Source organism: Aplosporella prunicola, assembly GCF_010093885.1.
Source record: "Aplosporella prunicola CBS 121167 unplaced genomic scaffold K452scaffold_9, whole genome shotgun sequence".
NCBI lineage: Eukaryota > Fungi > Ascomycota > Dothideomycetes > Botryosphaeriales > Aplosporellaceae > Aplosporella > Aplosporella prunicola.
The window spans coordinates 695,217-711,577 of NW_022983537.1; the positions used below are offsets into that span (position 1 = coordinate 695,217).

Here is a 16,361-nt window from a genome sequence, read left to right on the forward strand (position 1 = left end):
CTGCACCTATACGTAGAGTAGAAGCAGGGAAACCAAACAATTCCATCAACTTGTCAGTCAAGGCCTAGTCGTAATATAATAGGACAAGAGGCAGCCGTCGAAATGTCAGTCTCTTGTCTGTCGGAAGCGGAAGATCGCGTTGGAAGAAGTGGCTGCGATGCTTGTGCGTGCATAGACAAGTCCCGTCATTTCACCCTGCGTATTACTGTTGGCTCAGCAATCCTGTAGCACCATGTTGGTAGCGTCTATCCAACATGGCACGAGACTAGGGCAGATGGCATGCTCAGTTGCGACTGACGTGATTTGTGGACGAAAGCGATGCGTCGACGGTGGAGTTCGAAGCGAACGAAAGTGCGACGACGGAATGACGATGCTGATAATTTCAAAAATATGTTTGAATATATTACATTTTGTCAAATTCAATTTCAACAAATAGCAGCTTTAGCTCACTTGGGAGAGCGCCAGACTGAAGTCCAACTTTGGTTACAAGCCTGTGCGGTATCTGGAGGTACTGTGTTCGATCCACAGAAGCTGCATTTTTTGATATTTTTGTCAACTTTTGGCGTTGTTACTCGAAACCACCCCTTCCACTTACTGGCTGTGACGCAACATAGTTTCACCAGAAGAAACCTAATCATGAAGTACCACTTTAAACGTATAACCGCATGGCTACTAACAGTATAGGCTGATGAAGGTCCTGAGTGCTTCCTATCACTACGGTCTAATTCTGTGTAGACCCTCCGATGCTATTGATTTATCACTGTCCATCTGCCTTTGGAAGCTTGAGCTTCTCCGCGTTCTGCTCAGCCATCATCGTCTCAAAGTCTGGACGCGGCAATTCGATCGCTTCGGTAACTCGTGCATAAGAGATGCCACCCATCCTAGCCATGGGTTGCAGGACCTATATTTCGTTAGCGTTGCACTGTTGACTGAAAATTCAAAGGCCTTGAACATACCGCCGGATCAAGCAAATTCTTGTCGTTGTTGATTGCGTCCTCTCTCGCCCAGAACTTGACGCCCTCCACAATTGCCAGAACATTCGTCTTCTTGCCCGGCGTAACGCGGCTCTCAAACTCCCGGGTTTCGACCAGTTTTGCCTCAACAGAGAAAATGGCCTCCTTCACGCGTGAGGCTTTCACTTCCGTGCAAGGCGCTGGGTGCAGGCCGGTCAAGGGCCATTCTGAGATGCCGTAAGGCGAGTTGATACTTGTTGCGTTGGCGGCTTCGATAAAATGCTCTGAGATGATATTCAGAGTGCACTCCTCCGTGTCCTTGAGGTTCTTTAGACTGTCCTTTGCTTGCTGCCAACCGCCGGCGAAGCTCAGTATGAAGAGAGGCGGGTCATGGTTGATGACGTTGAAGTAACTGAAAGGAGCGAGGTTCGTGCTCGAACCTGGGTCCGTCAGTAACTTGTTCAATACTCGAGCTATTGAGATGTTTGGGGATCCCACCGTCTTTGGATCTCGTGCTCAGAAATCCAATGGGACGCGGAACGATTGCGCTGATCAAAAGCTTGTAGTTGAAAGCCGCTGGCCTCCCTTCGGCGTAAGGATCAATTTCCACATGCTCTTTCTTGAGGCTTTCCCCGCCGTCATTCGGGCCATCACCAAGCTTCCAGTCAGGATTCTTTGTCTTGGTGAACTCAAGCTTTGTCTCCTTCCAGTCCGGTCTCGACGCTTCGACTTTCTTGAAGTCGGGATGCGGGTTACGCTGGATAGTCTTTTCGTTGTCCATCATGGAGTCCGGTCCAAAGTGGATTCTGCTGTCACTCATGTTTGCTGTGTTATTATGTTCGCGTCAGTGCGGATGTTGTTGGTCTAATAAACTTGAAATGTGATGACTTCCGGATTTATAAGGCAGAGAGCGGCTTGATCCCGAAGCTGGACGGATATCAACGGCGCACCGGCAAAGGGAGTCGGCAGAAGACCGGTGAAACGTCGATCTCCAGTTCTATCTGGCCAAACACCGTCATTGGGTCAACAGATTTAACGTCTGTCACCGTCAAGCGATATTCATCGCATAACGAGATAGCGATGCTGGCACGGCGTGCAAATAAAACCCGTTAAGATATTTGTAGTGTGTACGTTCTAAGACCTTTTCATTCATATCCAGGACTTAGGCTTGTAGTTAAAACTAGGAGTATTCCATAGGGACTGCTTGCATACTTGTGCGTTCCACTAGACGGTGAATATTTCTTGACGGTGATAGGCATAAGATGTTTGGCTCAGGTCAAGGTCTAGTGAATTTGTTTTGTTATCCATCAGAGGGTCTGGCGGCGCATGTGGGTCGTCGAATACCCCACTACTATCGATATCGCGGCCCCGGATGAGGGGTAGAGTGCTTAGTTATCAAGCACGCTGGAGAGGGTATATATGGCGACGCACATCGCTGCAGCTCACCAGGCCGAACAGGATTAACCCTTGTTTTCCGCACCTAGAGCGAGTGAAGATGGGAGATTACAGCATCTACAAGCTTGGTGACTTCAAGCTGAAGTCCGGCGAAGTGATTCCGAATGCCTCCATTGCGTACAAGACCTTCGGACGGCCGGAACTACCTGCTGTTATATATCCTACCTGGTTCTCTGGATGTAGGTATCGTCTTGCATTTCAAAGAGCGATCTTCTAAAACGGATAGTAATCGCCGGCAACGAATGGCTCATCGGAGAGGACAAAACTCTCAATCCGAAAGACTATTTCATAATCATTACTGCGCTCTTTGGCAATGGCCAGTCTTCGTCCCCATCAAATTTGCCAAACCTCAGACCTTTTCCGGGAGTATTGTTCTATGATAACGTGAGGGCACAGCACATCCTAGTCACCGAACATCTCGGGGTGAAGCACGCCCGTGCTGTTCTAGGCTGGTCAATGGGTGCCGGCCAGACTTTCCAGTGGGCGACCCAATATCCAGACTTCATGGATCTAATTGTGCCTTTTTGCGGGACAGCAAAGACTAGTTTGCATAATCAGGTCTTCCTTGAAGGTGTAAAGACGGCATTGCTTGCAGCTAAAGGGGCATCGTCCGCCGGTGCGGCAAAGGGAGAGACCACCGCTGCTGACAAGTACCGCGGCTGGTCTGACGAAGAAAAGAAGGTTGGATTGAAGGCCTTCGGGCGAGGCTATGCGGGCTGGGGATTCAGTCAAGCCTTCTACAGAGAGAGGCTGTATGAGAAAGTGTTGGGGTTCAAGAGTCTGGAAGATTTCATGGTAAACTACTGGGAAGCGTGGGCATGTTCAAAGGGTAAAATAACCTGGGGTATCTCCTCCTTGAGAGCGATCTGGAAGCTGACGCGCGCTTATAGACCCGGAAAACCTGTTGGTCATGCTGCACACCTGGCAAGCCGGAGACTGCTCGAACCAAGAACCGTACAACGGAAATTTCACCAAAGCAATGAAAGGCATCAAGGCCAAGGCTTTGGTCTTACCATGCAAGACAGACCTCTACTTTCCGTAAGTGTCAGTGCTCTTAGGTCCGTTGCGTACTGACATAGCCTGCAGACCGGAGGACTCTGTGAATGATGTGGCCAGTATGAATACGGGCATAGGGAAGTTGGACGTCTTCCCTAGCATCTGGGGCCACTGGGCCGGAGGTAGGCTGATAACATAAGTAGACTGATGGGTTTGCTGGCTGACCCCTGTTGATCAGGTCCCGGAGACAGCAAGGAGGACATGAAATGGCTGGATGAGAGGCTTCATACGTTCTTTGAGACAAGTTTGAGTTAGGCGGAGTGGAGCAGGGCCTGAATTGCATTATCGGCCCTCGGGCCGTGCCGTAGGATGGTCGATTGAAATTGCAGGCATCGTGAATGGAGGCAGTGAAGCATGAAGACGGTATCTTGAAAAGGGATGGTGGACGCGTAGGGCGCGATCCGAGAGCCGTCGGTGATGAAATGGGCCGACACGCGTGGTCTTGGCGCGGGCGCTTGCGCAGATTGGAGCTCGTCGCCTGTTTCCTCTTGACATTGCGACAACCCGGGGTGACTGGGCTTGGGTTTCTTTTGTTGACTTTTCTCTTAACACCCGGCATGCAGCTTGCCATCTAACGCCTGCGACCGACCATCCTTCCCGTCCGCCCGTCACCTCCACCCCGCGCCGCCAAACGAACTGGGGAGCTCGCAACCTGCTTCGTCAATTCCACCCGCTACCGTCAACCCCGCGCATAGATTGCACGCACACTACAATGGCAGGTCAAGCCACCAAGAGATGGGGCGTGACTGACCCTATTTCGAGAGCACCTCCCACCGAGGCTGAACTGGCGCTCGACACCGCTCTGCTCGAAGAGCTGAGAAGCCAAAACACTTTCGAGGCGCCTGAGGAGACGGAGAAGAGGTGAGCTTGCCTTTGTGAGCGCCCTTGGCCAAGGCTGACTTTGCGCAGGGGCGCCGCCTTAGTGACACTGCAGAAGGCAGTCGAGGAGTTCGTCCGCCACGTCGGACAGATCAAGGGCTTGGCTCCTTCGGTCATAGCAAACGCTGGCGGAAAGATATTCACCTTTGGCAGTTACAGGCTTGGAGTCTATGGGCCCGGTAAGCTTCGTTATGCGGATAGGGTAAAAACGGCCAGAAGCTAACAAGCTCGTCATCGTCATAGGCTCCGACATTGACACGCTCGTCGTTGCGCCCAAGCACGTCACTCGCGATGACTTCTTTGAGCATTTCGTCAACGTGCTCGAAAAGGTATCCGGCCCTGGTGCGATCGAAAAGTTCTCTCCGGTTCCCGATGCCTTCACCCCAATTATCAAGATGGACTACATGGGCATCGACATCGATCTGATCTTCGCCCGTCTCGCCATCGCATCTGTTCCCAAGGACCTGGACCTCAAGGACAATACTTTGCTACGTGGATTGGATGAGACGGACCTGAGAAGTGTCAATGGCACGCGTGTCACGGACGAGGTGCTTTCTCTCGTTCCGCAAACGAAGATATTCAGGCAGGTTACTAGGGCCGTCAAGCTCTGGGCGCAACGCAGAGCTATCTACGCCAACATTGTGGGCTTCCCTGGTGGTATCGCTTGGGCTATGATGGTAGCCCGTATCTGCCAGCTGTATCCCTTGGCCTGCGGCGCTGTCGTGCTCGGACGCTTCTTCTATTTGATGAGTACTTGGCCATGGCCTCGGCCGATCATGCTAAAGGAGATCGAAGATGGTCCTCTGCAGGTCAGAGTCTGGAACCCTCAGGTATGTCCTTTTGTACATTTTGTTGTCTTCAACGTAAGACAAGTGGTGATAACTAACCCTTGCCTAGATCTATCCTAGCGACAAGCGCCACATCATGCCAATCATCACTCCTGCTTATCCGTCCATGTGTGCCACCCACAACATCACCCACTCCACTCAGAAGGTTATCAAGCGGGAACTGGAACGCGCGAGCAAAATCACGAGCGACATCTTGAACAGCAAGTGTCAATGGAAGGACCTCTTCCAGAAGCATACCTTCTTCACTCAGGATTACAAATACTACCTGAGCATCATTGCGGCTAGTCCTACGAAGGAAGCCCAAGACAACTGGAGTAGTTCTGTCGAGGCTAAGGTCCGCAAGCTCGTCGGACTTATTGAGAATCACGATGCAGATGACATTGACCTCGCGCAACCTTTCAACAAGGGCTTCAAGCGTGTGCACCATGTCAAGAATGACGAGGAGAAAGAAAAGGTCTTCCAGGGCAGCATGGACTTTTTGGCCAAGGATGTTGCTACGGAGACAACGAACGAGTCAAATGGTCTCCTCCAAGATGTTGGTGCTCAGGGTGCCGCAGACAAGCTCAACATGGCAAGCACCAACGGCGAGACAACCGGTGATGGGGCGACCAACGGCAACGGATCCAATGGCGAAACCACAATGACAATCTACACCACGACGTTCTACATTGGCATTGAACTAAAGCCCGGTGAGTATATCTAATCAAAGCTGCGGAATTTTACTAATTGTTATAGGCGCCAAATCTCTCGACATATCCTATCCCGTGGCCGACTTCAAGCGTCAGTGCCACGACTGGACTCAATTCAACCCGGATTTGCACTCCGTTCGTATTGTCCACACCAGGAGGTAATTCCGTCCTACCCCCTACTTTTATTCTGAATAGTGGCTTTGCCTGTTACTAATATTCAGTAGCTACGATCTTCCCGATGATTGTTTCGATACCGGCGAGACCAAGCCTGTCAAGGCCAAAAAGACCAAGGTCAAGAAGCGCACCCGTGGCGAAGCCGGCATGGAGGTCAGTCTCGACAGCTTGCCCGTACCTTTTGATATGTTCCTCGTGATGCTCAAGCGTTCAATTGAACAAGAAACGTTGTTCATGCCGAAGATGCGGACACTCGCGCCAGGTTGCACGAGCGCGCAAAATGTATCTTGCTGACGTTGTTACTTACACGCTACAGGAGTCCGGTTCTCAACAGAATCCCGCAAAGCGCCGTCACTCTACCAACGGAGAGCAGCCAGCGGTGCCCACGCCCACGGGCTGAACTCAACACTAAGGTGTAGTTGAGCATATATTGCTCCTTTCAGCTCCTTCAGATATGGGCAAATGCCTGATTGATCAGACTGTGATTAGCAGGTCGCCTCTAAATTGCCTTCAGTCCGGAAGCGTATTCCCACTTTTCCCTACACCATTTCCGAGTTTGCTTTGTAGAATGGCCCACGGCGTACGATCGGATTGGTTCTTTCAGGGGGATTCCAGGTTTGTGTCACCGCTCACATCTCCCACTGACCCATAAAGTACAACACCATGACCTTGCGACCGAGTTGCAATGACAACGAACGGTGCTGGCATTTCACTCCGACGCGGAGCAAACAAAAGCACAAACAAAACAATGCAGGTCAGGCGGATTTTTCTTGCGGTAATCGGCGACTTCCACCAGGCTTTCAACTTTCCAAGGTGGCTAGACCAGCCCATGGGTCCTTGACAGTAATGCGGAGGAGTGACGGGAGGAGTCCAGTGCAGGACGAGTTGTCCATCGGCATCTTCGGATACCGCTTGCTTTGACGTTTCCTTTTTTTCTCGATGGCAGTCTCGAGACAGTTTTGTAGATAGCTCTGACAGTAATTGACTCCCTTTATGAGGCCTACGGGCCTCCGATCTTGATTTGTCGGAGCCTTTAAAACATCGATAGATGTTTTTGTTGTCCTCATGCTTGACTTTGTAACTTCCTATGCTCCCTTGCAAATGAACAAGGCGTATCGATAGTCTTCTCCCCCGCCTTTCGCTTCTTTGCCTCTCATTCGTTGATCAACCACAGTGCAATGCCGAGCATCAGCGATCTGCAAGGAACCCCGCGATGATGGGCATGACGAGTGCCACGGGCGCGTCCATGCAGATTCGTGAGATTACGACATCTGCATCTGTACGTCGCTAAAAGCTGCATCCCTGCGTCTCGACCCCCGGCGAACGAACAGCAGATGAAGATGGATATCAGTAAAGGGAAGCATCCTCACAAAGACCATTCCACGGGTTACCCAACCCATTCGCATCTCTTGTCTTCCGGCGCATCCAAAATCTTCGCGCCGTCCTCCATTCTCCACCCGCAGCGAGCTTTCACTGCACGCTTGAACGCTGCCGAACAGCGTTCGAGCGACAATCCAGAACATCAGGATCAAACTGCAGCCAGTTCGTCCAAAACTGGAGAACACGCCGAGCACCTTCAGACGTCGCCGTCTGAGGGTTACACTCCTGACCTAGCAAAATCGGTGCCGCTCGAGCCGAATCGCCAGTCTTTGATTGAAGACATTATTGCGCTGTATAGCTGCCAGCCGACAGTGCAGCGGGTCAAGCGGTACAATTTTGATTGCGTGTACGATGACCATTTTGTAGGTTGACCCTGCATGTATGCAAAACATGTTGTAGTATGAAACAAGAGTTTGACAAGATATCAGATCCATATCAGTGATCGCGACCACTACAAAGTGGCAGATCTGTGGGTTGCGCTGCCAAAATTGTTCAAAGAAAGCAAGAACAATGGATACCAAGTCATCAAAAACGAGCGGGCCTTTATTCAGCTCAAGATTGACCAGGTGAATCTGCCTTGATTGGTGCACAGGCGCAAACGATAATGCTGGTGCTGGAGTATGCTGATGCTACTGCAGACTTGGGTCTTTGGAAGTTCTTCTAAGACAGCAAGGGTCATTAGCCTTGTCTCACTGTCCCTAGATCCCGACACTGTTGACTCAGACTTCATTCAGGTCAGGTGTCACAACGACCAGATCACCGATCAAGACCATGGTTATGGTTACGAAGGGTTGGGTTCCATTTTCAAAAAGTGGCAGGCCGACAACGTCGCCAGGTACATGGATAGCCCGGAGGCTGCGGAATCTGATGCAGATCGGAGTGCGGCAAAGGAGCTTGTTTAAAAATATGGCATTGGCAAAATTGAAAGCAACGCACCCAAGGATCAGTGTTTTACGAAGAAGTACGAACGGCAATATCGGATTCAGGGTGGTACACAAAAAAGTTGCGATAACATATGTATTGTTGGTATGGATTGTACATCTGACATTTGTGGATAACTGTGCTGAGCTTATCACTTACGCTGTATTGTAGATATGCTATGTGCTGGACATTGGGCATACTACAATGTAAAGCTTTTGGATTTTCGGGTTAGAGGATTTATTGACTACTAACTTACAATGATCCCGCAATGGAAACAATGGACAACAACACTACAAAAGAAAACAGCGCAATATACGAACCGATCTACTCATATATCGAAGAGGGTGGTCTCATAGGATCCAGCAATCGCTGGTATTCTTCGGCCCACGCTTCCGCGTCCTTCTTAGTAACCTGGCTCCCACCTTCAAAACTGGAGACACTGGATGACCTCGAGCGGGATTCCGGATGGTCTTGACCATCCTGGCATTGCCCCACCGAAGAGCCTCCAGCGTCTTCCGTGCCGGCAGAACTTCCGGAACCTGCTTGGGGATGCTTCGCCTCACCCAACCTCTTCGCAGACTTCGCCAATTCCTTCAACACCCTTCCTAGCTCGGAACTCTTGTCCAAGATTTCCTTCGTCTGCCTCGCATGTTCGCAGAGATTCTCTATCCAGGCCTCTAAGAAAACAAGGCGCGTACTGTTCCCGTCAGCGACACGACCGCTCCTCCATCTCGCCAGCAGAGCTATGCGCAGCGCGACCAGGGCATCTCTCCCGCTGCCGATTTGCGCGAGGATACAAGCAGTGCAGGGGTCCGCACCGTGCAGTCGCTGGCACAGCAACCACATCGGCGCGAGCTTGTCCAGCTCGCTCTTGAGATTCGCGCGCATTGGCCCTGCAGAAGTCACTGACCTTAGGTATGCCGGAACCTTCTCCTCGACTTCGGTCTTTATGAAGTTGAGAATCTCCCACAGGATTTTCGGCGGTAAGGCGCTATGTAGCTGGCAAAGCTTGTTGTTGTCCTTGCTCTTGTGCAAGCGTGATAGGGATAGAGAGTGCGGCTTGGGGCTGCGCAGGTGCGCTGGCAGGGCTTTGATCTGCTCCTTCGTGATGCGGACGTAGGAGCTGTAGATCGAGGAGTTGGGACCCACGTCAGCACCAGGAGCATGGGAGAGGATTTGGGTAAGCGCATGTATGTCCGATGGGGAGAGGTTGTGGTAGGATCGGTAATGATGGTGCTGCTCTTGAGGACCGAGAAGTCCAGTGGTGGATGTAGACGACATGGGAGTCTCCATGTTTTGGCCAGAAACGTATTCGTTAGCGGATGCTGAAGACAGAAATCATCAGTAAGTTGACCTGGTTGTTATATTCACAGGGTGTGACACATTGTTTACGCGTTCATCATTGTACCTTTGTTTAAGACATTAGTGGCTTTCACCATTTCGGGAATTCGCTTTGTTTAGTGACTCGTTGCGTCGTATGGATCCTGATTTGTTCACTTAAACTGTAAATTCCATATTCTCCAATGTCACTGATAGGTTTCAAACTCACACGAATTTATACTCAGCTGCCCTGTTGCGATATACGATATACGGTGAAATACGCCTCTGTAGCGTAATGACAAGAACTTTGCGACACTGTCTTTTCCGTGAAGGGTAGATCACGATTGGTACAATGGAATAGTTTAGTAGCAACGCTCTGAGCCAGTCCAGATGCGAGAAGAAAGCTCAATCTCTTCTCGTCATTGACTGAACAATAAAATACCCCCGATAACAAAACTAAAGCAAGACTTCCAGTTATTTTGCTAGTAATAGGACATCTCCAAAAGTATCAAAACCCTCAAGTAAACTTCAATTCCTTATACGAATAGTTGAAAATCTTCGGTTACTCCACAACTAGCTATCTCATTGGACATTATACTCACCTACAACATGCTTTCCAGAAGCATCTGCTGCTCCACATTTTATCACTAAAGCATGACAACTAACGGAGAGCTGTAGGTATTAGTTATTGGCACTATAGGTCTTCGAAACCTTAGCTACATCCGCTCTAATTTTCGTCATCGAAAGGATACTTAACATTAACTGATATGCTTATAGTTACCATCGAAAGAGCATGATGACGGGCACTGTAGCACGATAACGTTGTGGGCCTTGGATGATTAATCTCCCAAATTAATCTCCCAAATCGTCCTCGTCATCGCAGGCCAGGTCCTTGTGGATGTCTTGAGGTAGCGTTGTGCCATGTCCGTTGTCCTACAATCCTTGTCGAAGGCGGCCGTGGCCAGGAGGATGAAGATGTCGACAACGCCAATGTATCACGAAATGGAAACCACTGCAAAATACTGTCCGGAGCTTAACGTATCTGTCATCGCAATTTCTAATCGTTGTCTCTTGGCTACTATTACAAGACTATGAAATTAAAGAAAACTGAGGATATTTCTTGGTAGAAGACCATGCTCTTGTCAATTTCAAGCAAGAGGACGGTGTCATTCTTTGCCACACTCATCAATGCCGTTTCCGATCAGTATCTCTCAAGATGCAACTATTAAGAGGCGTTGCCATGGCCAACTGAAGAGCCAGTGCCCGCCATATGGCTGGTAGTGCCAGTTGTGCCAGCAGTGCCAGTCGTACCAGTGGTATTCTCGCCAAACTCATTCCCAGCAGCGCCGGTAGTCTCGCCGTGGTAGCCGTGAATAGTAGGGTTGGAATCCGTGCCACCGACACCGGTGCCGTACTTGCCGACGTTCATGGGCAAGCCAGTGCGCGGCTCGATGACAATGCCATCATCTCCCATGGGAAGGGCATTGGGGTCATTGGTTCTGAAACTTAGTTAGCTTTTAGTATACGAATATATCGTTGCTCATAACTCACCCAAGCTCTGACGCAGCTCCGGGCTGACCGAGAGCACCGGACATGCCGTACTGCTCACCCTGAAGGGCCTGGGAGGCGGGGTGGTCGGCAGGAGGATCCTTGTGCAGACGGTTACGCTCGTGTTCGGCCCCGTAAGCTCCGGCACCAGCGCCAACAGTACCCGTACCGAGAGCGGCTGCCTCAGCGCGGTGAGCCGCTTTTTCAGTGGTATCAGGGTGACTGGTAGTGGCAGTATCACGGGCCGTAGTATGGTGAGTAGTCGTAGGCTCCTCGTCGTGCTTGTCCTTCTTGTCCTTGTCACGGTGCAAGAAACCCAAAATGCCGTGATGCTTCTTCTCTTCGGGCTCATTCTTCTTTGCCTCCTTCTCGAGTTTCTTGATACGCTCCTTTTCAGCCTTTTCTGCTTCCCGCTTGGAATAATCGTAGGGCGCTCCCGCACCAGCGGCGCCTACACCAGGGGCACCGGCAGCATCGCGTTGATATTGGTGGCTTTGAGGCTGGCTAGCTGTGGAACCATATGTGGCAGTCGCTGGTCCTCTCTGAGCAGCGCTAGTGCGGTTGCCATCAACTCTAGGATCAATAGCAGACGCAGTGTAGGGGTTGTTATGGTCATTGTGGTGCTTAGCCGATTCGTAGGCCCCGGCTGCACCAACTCCAGCCCCACCAGCAAGAGCAGCGTCGCGACCGTAGTGGTGCTGGTTCTCTTGGGACCGGTCTGAGTCAACACGAGGGTCAGCCTTGTTCATGGCGTCCGACTTATGCGGACCAGCAGTGGTTTTGTGATGCCGGCCCTGCTGAGAGAGATCCGAATCCACGCGCGGATCAGACTTGTTCATGGTGTCGGACTGATGCGGGCCAGCAGTGTTCTTGTGGTGCTTGTCAGCCTCGTAAGCACCAAATCCGCCAGCACCGGCACCCCCAGCGAGAGCAGCGTCACGGCCATAATGATGCTGGCTCTGCTGGGAACGATCTGAATCCACACGGGGATCAGCGCGATTCATAGTGTCTGAGTGGTGGGGACCGGCAGTGTTGGAGAGACGCTTGTTTCCCTCAGAAGCACCAAATCCCTGTTGAGAAAGATCTGAATCCACGCGTGGGTCGGCACGGTTCGTAGTGTCGGATTGATGAGGGCCGGCTGCGTTGTGGAGACGCTTGTTCCCCTCATAAGCACCAAATCCGCCAGCTCCAGCGCCACCAGCAAGAGCGGCATCACGACCGTGATGGTGCTGGCCCTGTTGGCTAGACAGGTTTGAGTCAACGTTGGGGTCCATGCGGTTGAGGGTGTCTGACTGGTGAGGGCCGGCTGTAGTGTGCTGCTTCATTTTCTCTGGCTCTGGGAGAACTCGAGGGTCCAGGACATTTAGAACGTCACTCTTGTGCGGGCCGGTAGTGTGAGGTGCAGGGTCAGTGGCAGTCGACTCAGCGTGGTGACCCTTCATCTTGTCTGTGTCAGGGAGCACTCTAGGATCTGCGACATTCATGATGTTGCTCTTGTGTGGTCCATGGGTCATGGAAGCTGGATCCTCCGTGGTTGATCCCTTCGAGCGAGCCTCGTAGAGGCCAGCACCTGCTGCTCCGACGCCGCCAGCAATAGCAGCATCGCGGCCGTAATGATGTCCCTGATCGTGAGACGTAGGGCCCGCAGTAGCACTGGAAGTATCATAGCCGGGAGCGGTAGACGTTGCTCCGATGCCGGAGCCATAACCGGCAGTAGTCTCGGGGCCACTCGATCCCATATGGGATGCACTTGGCAGTCCAGTACTGCCGCTGACGTGCGGGTCGAGTCTGTTCGCAGTTTCTGTCACGTGCGGACCAGAAGCAAAATGAGGTTCAGCCGTGTCAGTGTTCCTAGTGTCAATGCCTTCGTTTCCGTGGCCATGACCATGCCCGGCCATTGAAGCAGCCGCAGCCGCACCAGCCAGAGCCTCATTACCATGGCTTCCGCGAGTTCCATGGCTTCCGGTCATGCTCGTGTTGCCGTAGTCCCCAGTAGGACCACTGGAAGTGGAACCAACTCCATGAGAGCCAAAAGCTCCAGGCTCTGCACGCTGATTGTCATAGGAGCCGGTGGCACCGCTCAGGATAGAATCTCTACCGGTTGCCCCGGTGGTATCGCCAGCACCGTAATCACCCGTTCTGCCGTGGCCCGCGACAGATCCTCCCGAAAGAGGGAAGTGACGATCAGTGCCAGTTCCAGCTGGAGAGGCCGCATCAGTCAGCTGCTTCGTTTGGGGTGCATCTCCGATGACGCCCGACCTGATGCTAGCGATACTAGCGTCGTCGTCATCGGCGGCTGATGGTGTGGAGATAATACCTGCATCACGTTCAGTCCTTGTAGTGGAACCCAGATGAAAGTTCTGTGAAGTACCGCCCACTGGTGCATCTATACCACCTGCTGCAGGAGTATGTGTGGGCTCGGTGGTACCAGTGGTCCCGTAGCGCGACTCGCCGTATTCCCTGTCGATGGGGTTGCTGGGGGACGTGTCAGCAGGGTACAATGTAATTGACAGTTAAGACTCACAGCGTCTGGTTCGTTGACCCCGTTTTTTGTGCGGTACGGTCGGGCAAGGTTGAGGTAGCTGGACCGTCGGTTCCAAAACCCGATTGGCTGTAATGGCTGTCACTGGGGTTCCTAAGGGGTCATCAGTAAGTGTTTTACTTAGGAATAAAGTCGATACGTACACGGCATGGCTCGACAGACCAGAGTCCCTGGCGTCTTTGAAGTGGCTGCCTTCGCCAGAGGTTTTGGTGGTATTGGTGGAGTGGGTAGAAGGGTTGTTGGAGTGTTCTCCGCGGTACAGGACATCGTCGTCCTGCTGGTGGCCAGGAGAGCTGTAACAGGAGCGTCAGTCAGCCGGTCATGTTAGGCTAATTGGGGCAAGGGCATACATGAGGTTCTTGAGTTTGTCCATGTTGAGTCGTGGGTCGGTCGTAAAGAGGTGGGGGGTATCTTAGAATGGTATGTGGAGTAGGAGTGCAGGGGATGTACGGAAGTACTTTTGTATGTTGGGGGAAGGTGGTGATGACCTCATTTGGCGGCGGCGCGGCGGCAGCGGCGTCATGATGGGTGGCTAAGAGCCGCTGCGGTGCTCCCCCAAATCAAGCTGCTCAAGGCAAATGGGAATTTCCTGCTTTGCGGGCAATGATGTAACTTGTTCAGCTCTCCGCTGCGGGAGGCGCACACCCATGCTGTCGATTGGCCTCGATCGACGTCTCTTCCCCCACACTGTCCCACACTGTGGCTTGGGGGCCAGCGCACCGCCACGCGTCACTCCACTCTCCCAATGCAAACTCCTTCAAAGCCGCCGCGCCCGCCAGCGACCAAGGCTCCCACAGCTCTCACGGCTCCCTCCCAGACAGCCAATCTCTCTTGCCTCACCCTCTTCTCTCCTTTTATTTATGATCCTCTTCCTCCTCCCCGGTGCTGCCTGTGCCCACGTGATGCGTCGCCAAAGTTGCCTGATCACCCGTGCTGCCCCTGCCGTGAGCCTCTCATGCAGCCCTCCGATTTCGTCGCATCGATGGAGACCACATCGGGCCATCACCAGAATCCATCAGCTTCGCCATGGTGCTCCTGAACTCCATACCTCCGCAAGCTAATGAGTCCATCTCGCATCCTGCGAGCGCCTCCACCATGCAGGCTTGGCTCCCGCGGGTCCAGTTCCAGGCCCAGACTGCCGTGCCTCCCGGCGAACCCGTCCCCCCATGACATCTAACGTGCGCCTCCATCTTTGGCCTCTGTTCCCTCATACCCCAAGGCTTCCCGCCTCGCTTCATCCGCACCTCTCTGCGGCCCCGTCACACCACCCAATGCACACCTAGCGACACGGCACAATCTCCATCGTCCCGCCAGGGCGCATCCGCAACTCGACCCTCTCGGCCCTGACCTCAAGCTGACGACAACCCTCGCCTCTCACCTGAGTCCCGATCCACCCTCCCACGGCCCTGCAGCCACAACAAAATGGCCTTTCGTGAGCGCGTCAAGCGCGTCCTGGGCCGCAGCTCATCGTCCAACTCGTCCAACTCGTCTCTCTCCAAGAAGACGACCGCCTCCACCACTCCCCGCGACAGCAACGTCTACCAGCCCGGCGAAAAAATGCCGCCGATGAAATACCGCCGGCCGGTCCAGAAGGAGCATAAGGAGAAGCTGGAGTCGTTCCAGTTCTCAAAGGCCTGGCGCCGACGAAGCGACATGAGCCAGTACTCTCCCATGGGGAGCAGGTTGCCGAGTCGCATGAACAGCATGAAGAGTCGGCAGAGCATGCAAGTCGCGAGGGGTCAGTTCATCGAAGGTCCTGACGAAGAGTCGAGCCCCGCGAATGGTGCGTTCAAAGAACAAACTGCGGAGCTCAAGTTGCTCTGAGCGTCCATTGTACTGAGAACAAGTGCTGACGATCATGCCATGTAGTCGGCCTCTCCCCCCAACGTACCCGAGAAGAGACGAGATTCAGACCAATCAGTCTGAATGCCAATCAAAGAGCGCAGCAACCAGCGACTAGCACCCGGCCCGAGACGGCAACGACAGATGGCAGCGGCAACACCCAGCAGACCTTCACTCAGCAGGACCTGAACTCAGCTCTGGCACGCTCCCATATCGAGGTCCCTGCAACCTAGTAAGGCCGACCTCGATGATCTGATCGACGTACGCAATTTGCTTTAGGCCCGCGACGAACCTCATTCTACTTCACACCCCGGCAAGCCGGCGCTCTCCTGTCCATACGACAGCTTTACCTTCTTCCGCGAACATACTTTTCGGCCCGACCGGCGCGACACATTACATGCACATTTTGCACATATTCCATTGGTGTATTTTCGGCGCACACTCAGAAACAAACCCCTGCATGTCTTTCGCAGGGTCGGAGAATCAAGCGGCGTAAAACAGGGCGGGAAATCATATCATCATACGTGATCATACTAGCAGGCGCCTGTACGGGACTGGACCATTTGGTCGATTTTGCTTAGGGACCTTATTTCTTTTGTGGCCTCGTCTTTGGATTTTTTGCATTTGCATTCGCACGCGCCCGCCCTCGCTTCGACGGGGGACGCCGGCGCGCGCGCCCTCCATGCCTCTCGCGCACTATTTCTTGTTTTCTCGTGTCCTGGACGTGTACGTGTAGCAGACGTAAAAGCAACCA

At 52.7% G+C, this 16,361-nt stretch overlaps 8 protein-coding genes and 1 non-coding gene across 9 annotated transcripts; 5 read left to right on the forward strand and 4 right to left on the reverse strand.

The window, feature by feature from the left end:
- Nucleotides 1–435: 435 nt before the first annotated feature.
- K452DRAFT_t63 lies at nucleotides 436–536 on the forward strand. The gene has a single exon. It is a non-coding gene; the product is annotated as a tRNA-Phe (tRNA).
- A 221-nt stretch (nucleotides 537–757) lies between these two features.
- K452DRAFT_225411 (uncharacterized protein) lies at nucleotides 758–1,737 on the reverse strand (the record flags this gene model as incomplete). Its single annotated transcript, XM_033536746.1, has 3 exons — nucleotides 758–901; nucleotides 957–1,393; nucleotides 1,452–1,737. 3 exons carry the CDS (start codon nucleotides 1,735–1,737, stop codon nucleotides 758–760), a joined length of 867 nt encoding a protein of 288 aa, XP_033399097.1.
- A 681-nt stretch (nucleotides 1,738–2,418) lies between these two features.
- On the forward strand, nucleotides 2,419–3,918 carry K452DRAFT_286213 (uncharacterized protein). Its single transcript, XM_033540255.1, has 5 exons — nucleotides 2,419–2,587; nucleotides 2,635–3,237; nucleotides 3,299–3,446; nucleotides 3,495–3,586; nucleotides 3,643–3,918. The coding sequence occupies exons 1-5, from the start codon at nucleotides 2,449–2,451 to the stop codon at nucleotides 3,717–3,719; spliced, it is 1,059 nt and encodes a 352-aa protein (XP_033399098.1). The 5' UTR covers nucleotides 2,419–2,448; the 3' UTR covers nucleotides 3,720–3,918.
- Nucleotides 3,919–4,079: 161 nt separating this feature from the next.
- Nucleotides 4,080–6,405, forward strand: K452DRAFT_317539 (uncharacterized protein). The gene is made up of 6 exons (XM_033544077.1): nucleotides 4,080–4,325; nucleotides 4,374–4,522; nucleotides 4,587–5,173; nucleotides 5,241–5,880; nucleotides 5,927–6,038; nucleotides 6,105–6,405. Exons 1-6 carry the CDS (start codon nucleotides 4,177–4,179, stop codon nucleotides 6,346–6,348), a joined length of 1,881 nt encoding a protein of 626 aa, XP_033399099.1. The 5' UTR covers nucleotides 4,080–4,176; the 3' UTR covers nucleotides 6,349–6,405.
- A 143-nt stretch (nucleotides 6,406–6,548) lies between these two features.
- On the reverse strand, nucleotides 6,549–7,074 carry K452DRAFT_286216 (uncharacterized protein). Its single transcript, XM_033540256.1, has one exon. It carries the CDS (start codon nucleotides 6,883–6,885, stop codon nucleotides 6,655–6,657), a length of 231 nt encoding a protein of 76 aa, XP_033399100.1. The 5' UTR covers nucleotides 6,886–7,074; the 3' UTR covers nucleotides 6,549–6,654.
- Nucleotides 7,075–7,365: 291 nt separating this feature from the next.
- K452DRAFT_247919 (uncharacterized protein) lies at nucleotides 7,366–8,440 on the forward strand. Its single transcript, XM_033538077.1, has 3 exons — nucleotides 7,366–7,796; nucleotides 7,863–8,000; nucleotides 8,073–8,440. The coding sequence occupies exons 1-3, from the start codon at nucleotides 7,389–7,391 to the stop codon at nucleotides 8,334–8,336; spliced, it is 810 nt and encodes a 269-aa protein (XP_033399101.1). The 5' UTR covers nucleotides 7,366–7,388; the 3' UTR covers nucleotides 8,337–8,440.
- Nucleotides 8,441–8,679: 239 nt separating this feature from the next.
- On the reverse strand, nucleotides 8,680–9,648 carry K452DRAFT_297133 (uncharacterized protein; the record flags this gene model as incomplete). The annotated part of the gene is made up of 1 exon (XM_033541987.1): nucleotides 8,680–9,648. One exon carries the CDS (start codon nucleotides 9,646–9,648, stop codon nucleotides 8,680–8,682), a length of 969 nt encoding a protein of 322 aa, XP_033399102.1.
- Nucleotides 9,649–10,717: 1,069 nt separating this feature from the next.
- K452DRAFT_317541 (uncharacterized protein) lies at nucleotides 10,718–14,320 on the reverse strand. Its single transcript, XM_033544078.1, has 6 exons — nucleotides 14,116–14,320; nucleotides 13,909–14,058; nucleotides 13,748–13,858; nucleotides 13,541–13,698; nucleotides 11,227–13,423; nucleotides 10,718–11,174 (listed from the first exon to the last, which is right to left on the reverse strand). Exons 1-6 carry the CDS (start codon nucleotides 14,136–14,138, stop codon nucleotides 10,901–10,903), a joined length of 2,913 nt encoding a protein of 970 aa, XP_033399103.1. The 5' UTR covers nucleotides 14,139–14,320; the 3' UTR covers nucleotides 10,718–10,900.
- A 775-nt stretch (nucleotides 14,321–15,095) lies between these two features.
- Nucleotides 15,096–15,990, forward strand: K452DRAFT_170289 (uncharacterized protein). Its single transcript, XM_033535782.1, has 2 exons — nucleotides 15,096–15,503; nucleotides 15,635–15,990. The coding sequence occupies exons 1-2, from the start codon at nucleotides 15,188–15,190 to the stop codon at nucleotides 15,838–15,840; spliced, it is 522 nt and encodes a 173-aa protein (XP_033399104.1). The 5' UTR covers nucleotides 15,096–15,187; the 3' UTR covers nucleotides 15,841–15,990.
- Nucleotides 15,991–16,361: the final 371 nt, after the last annotated feature.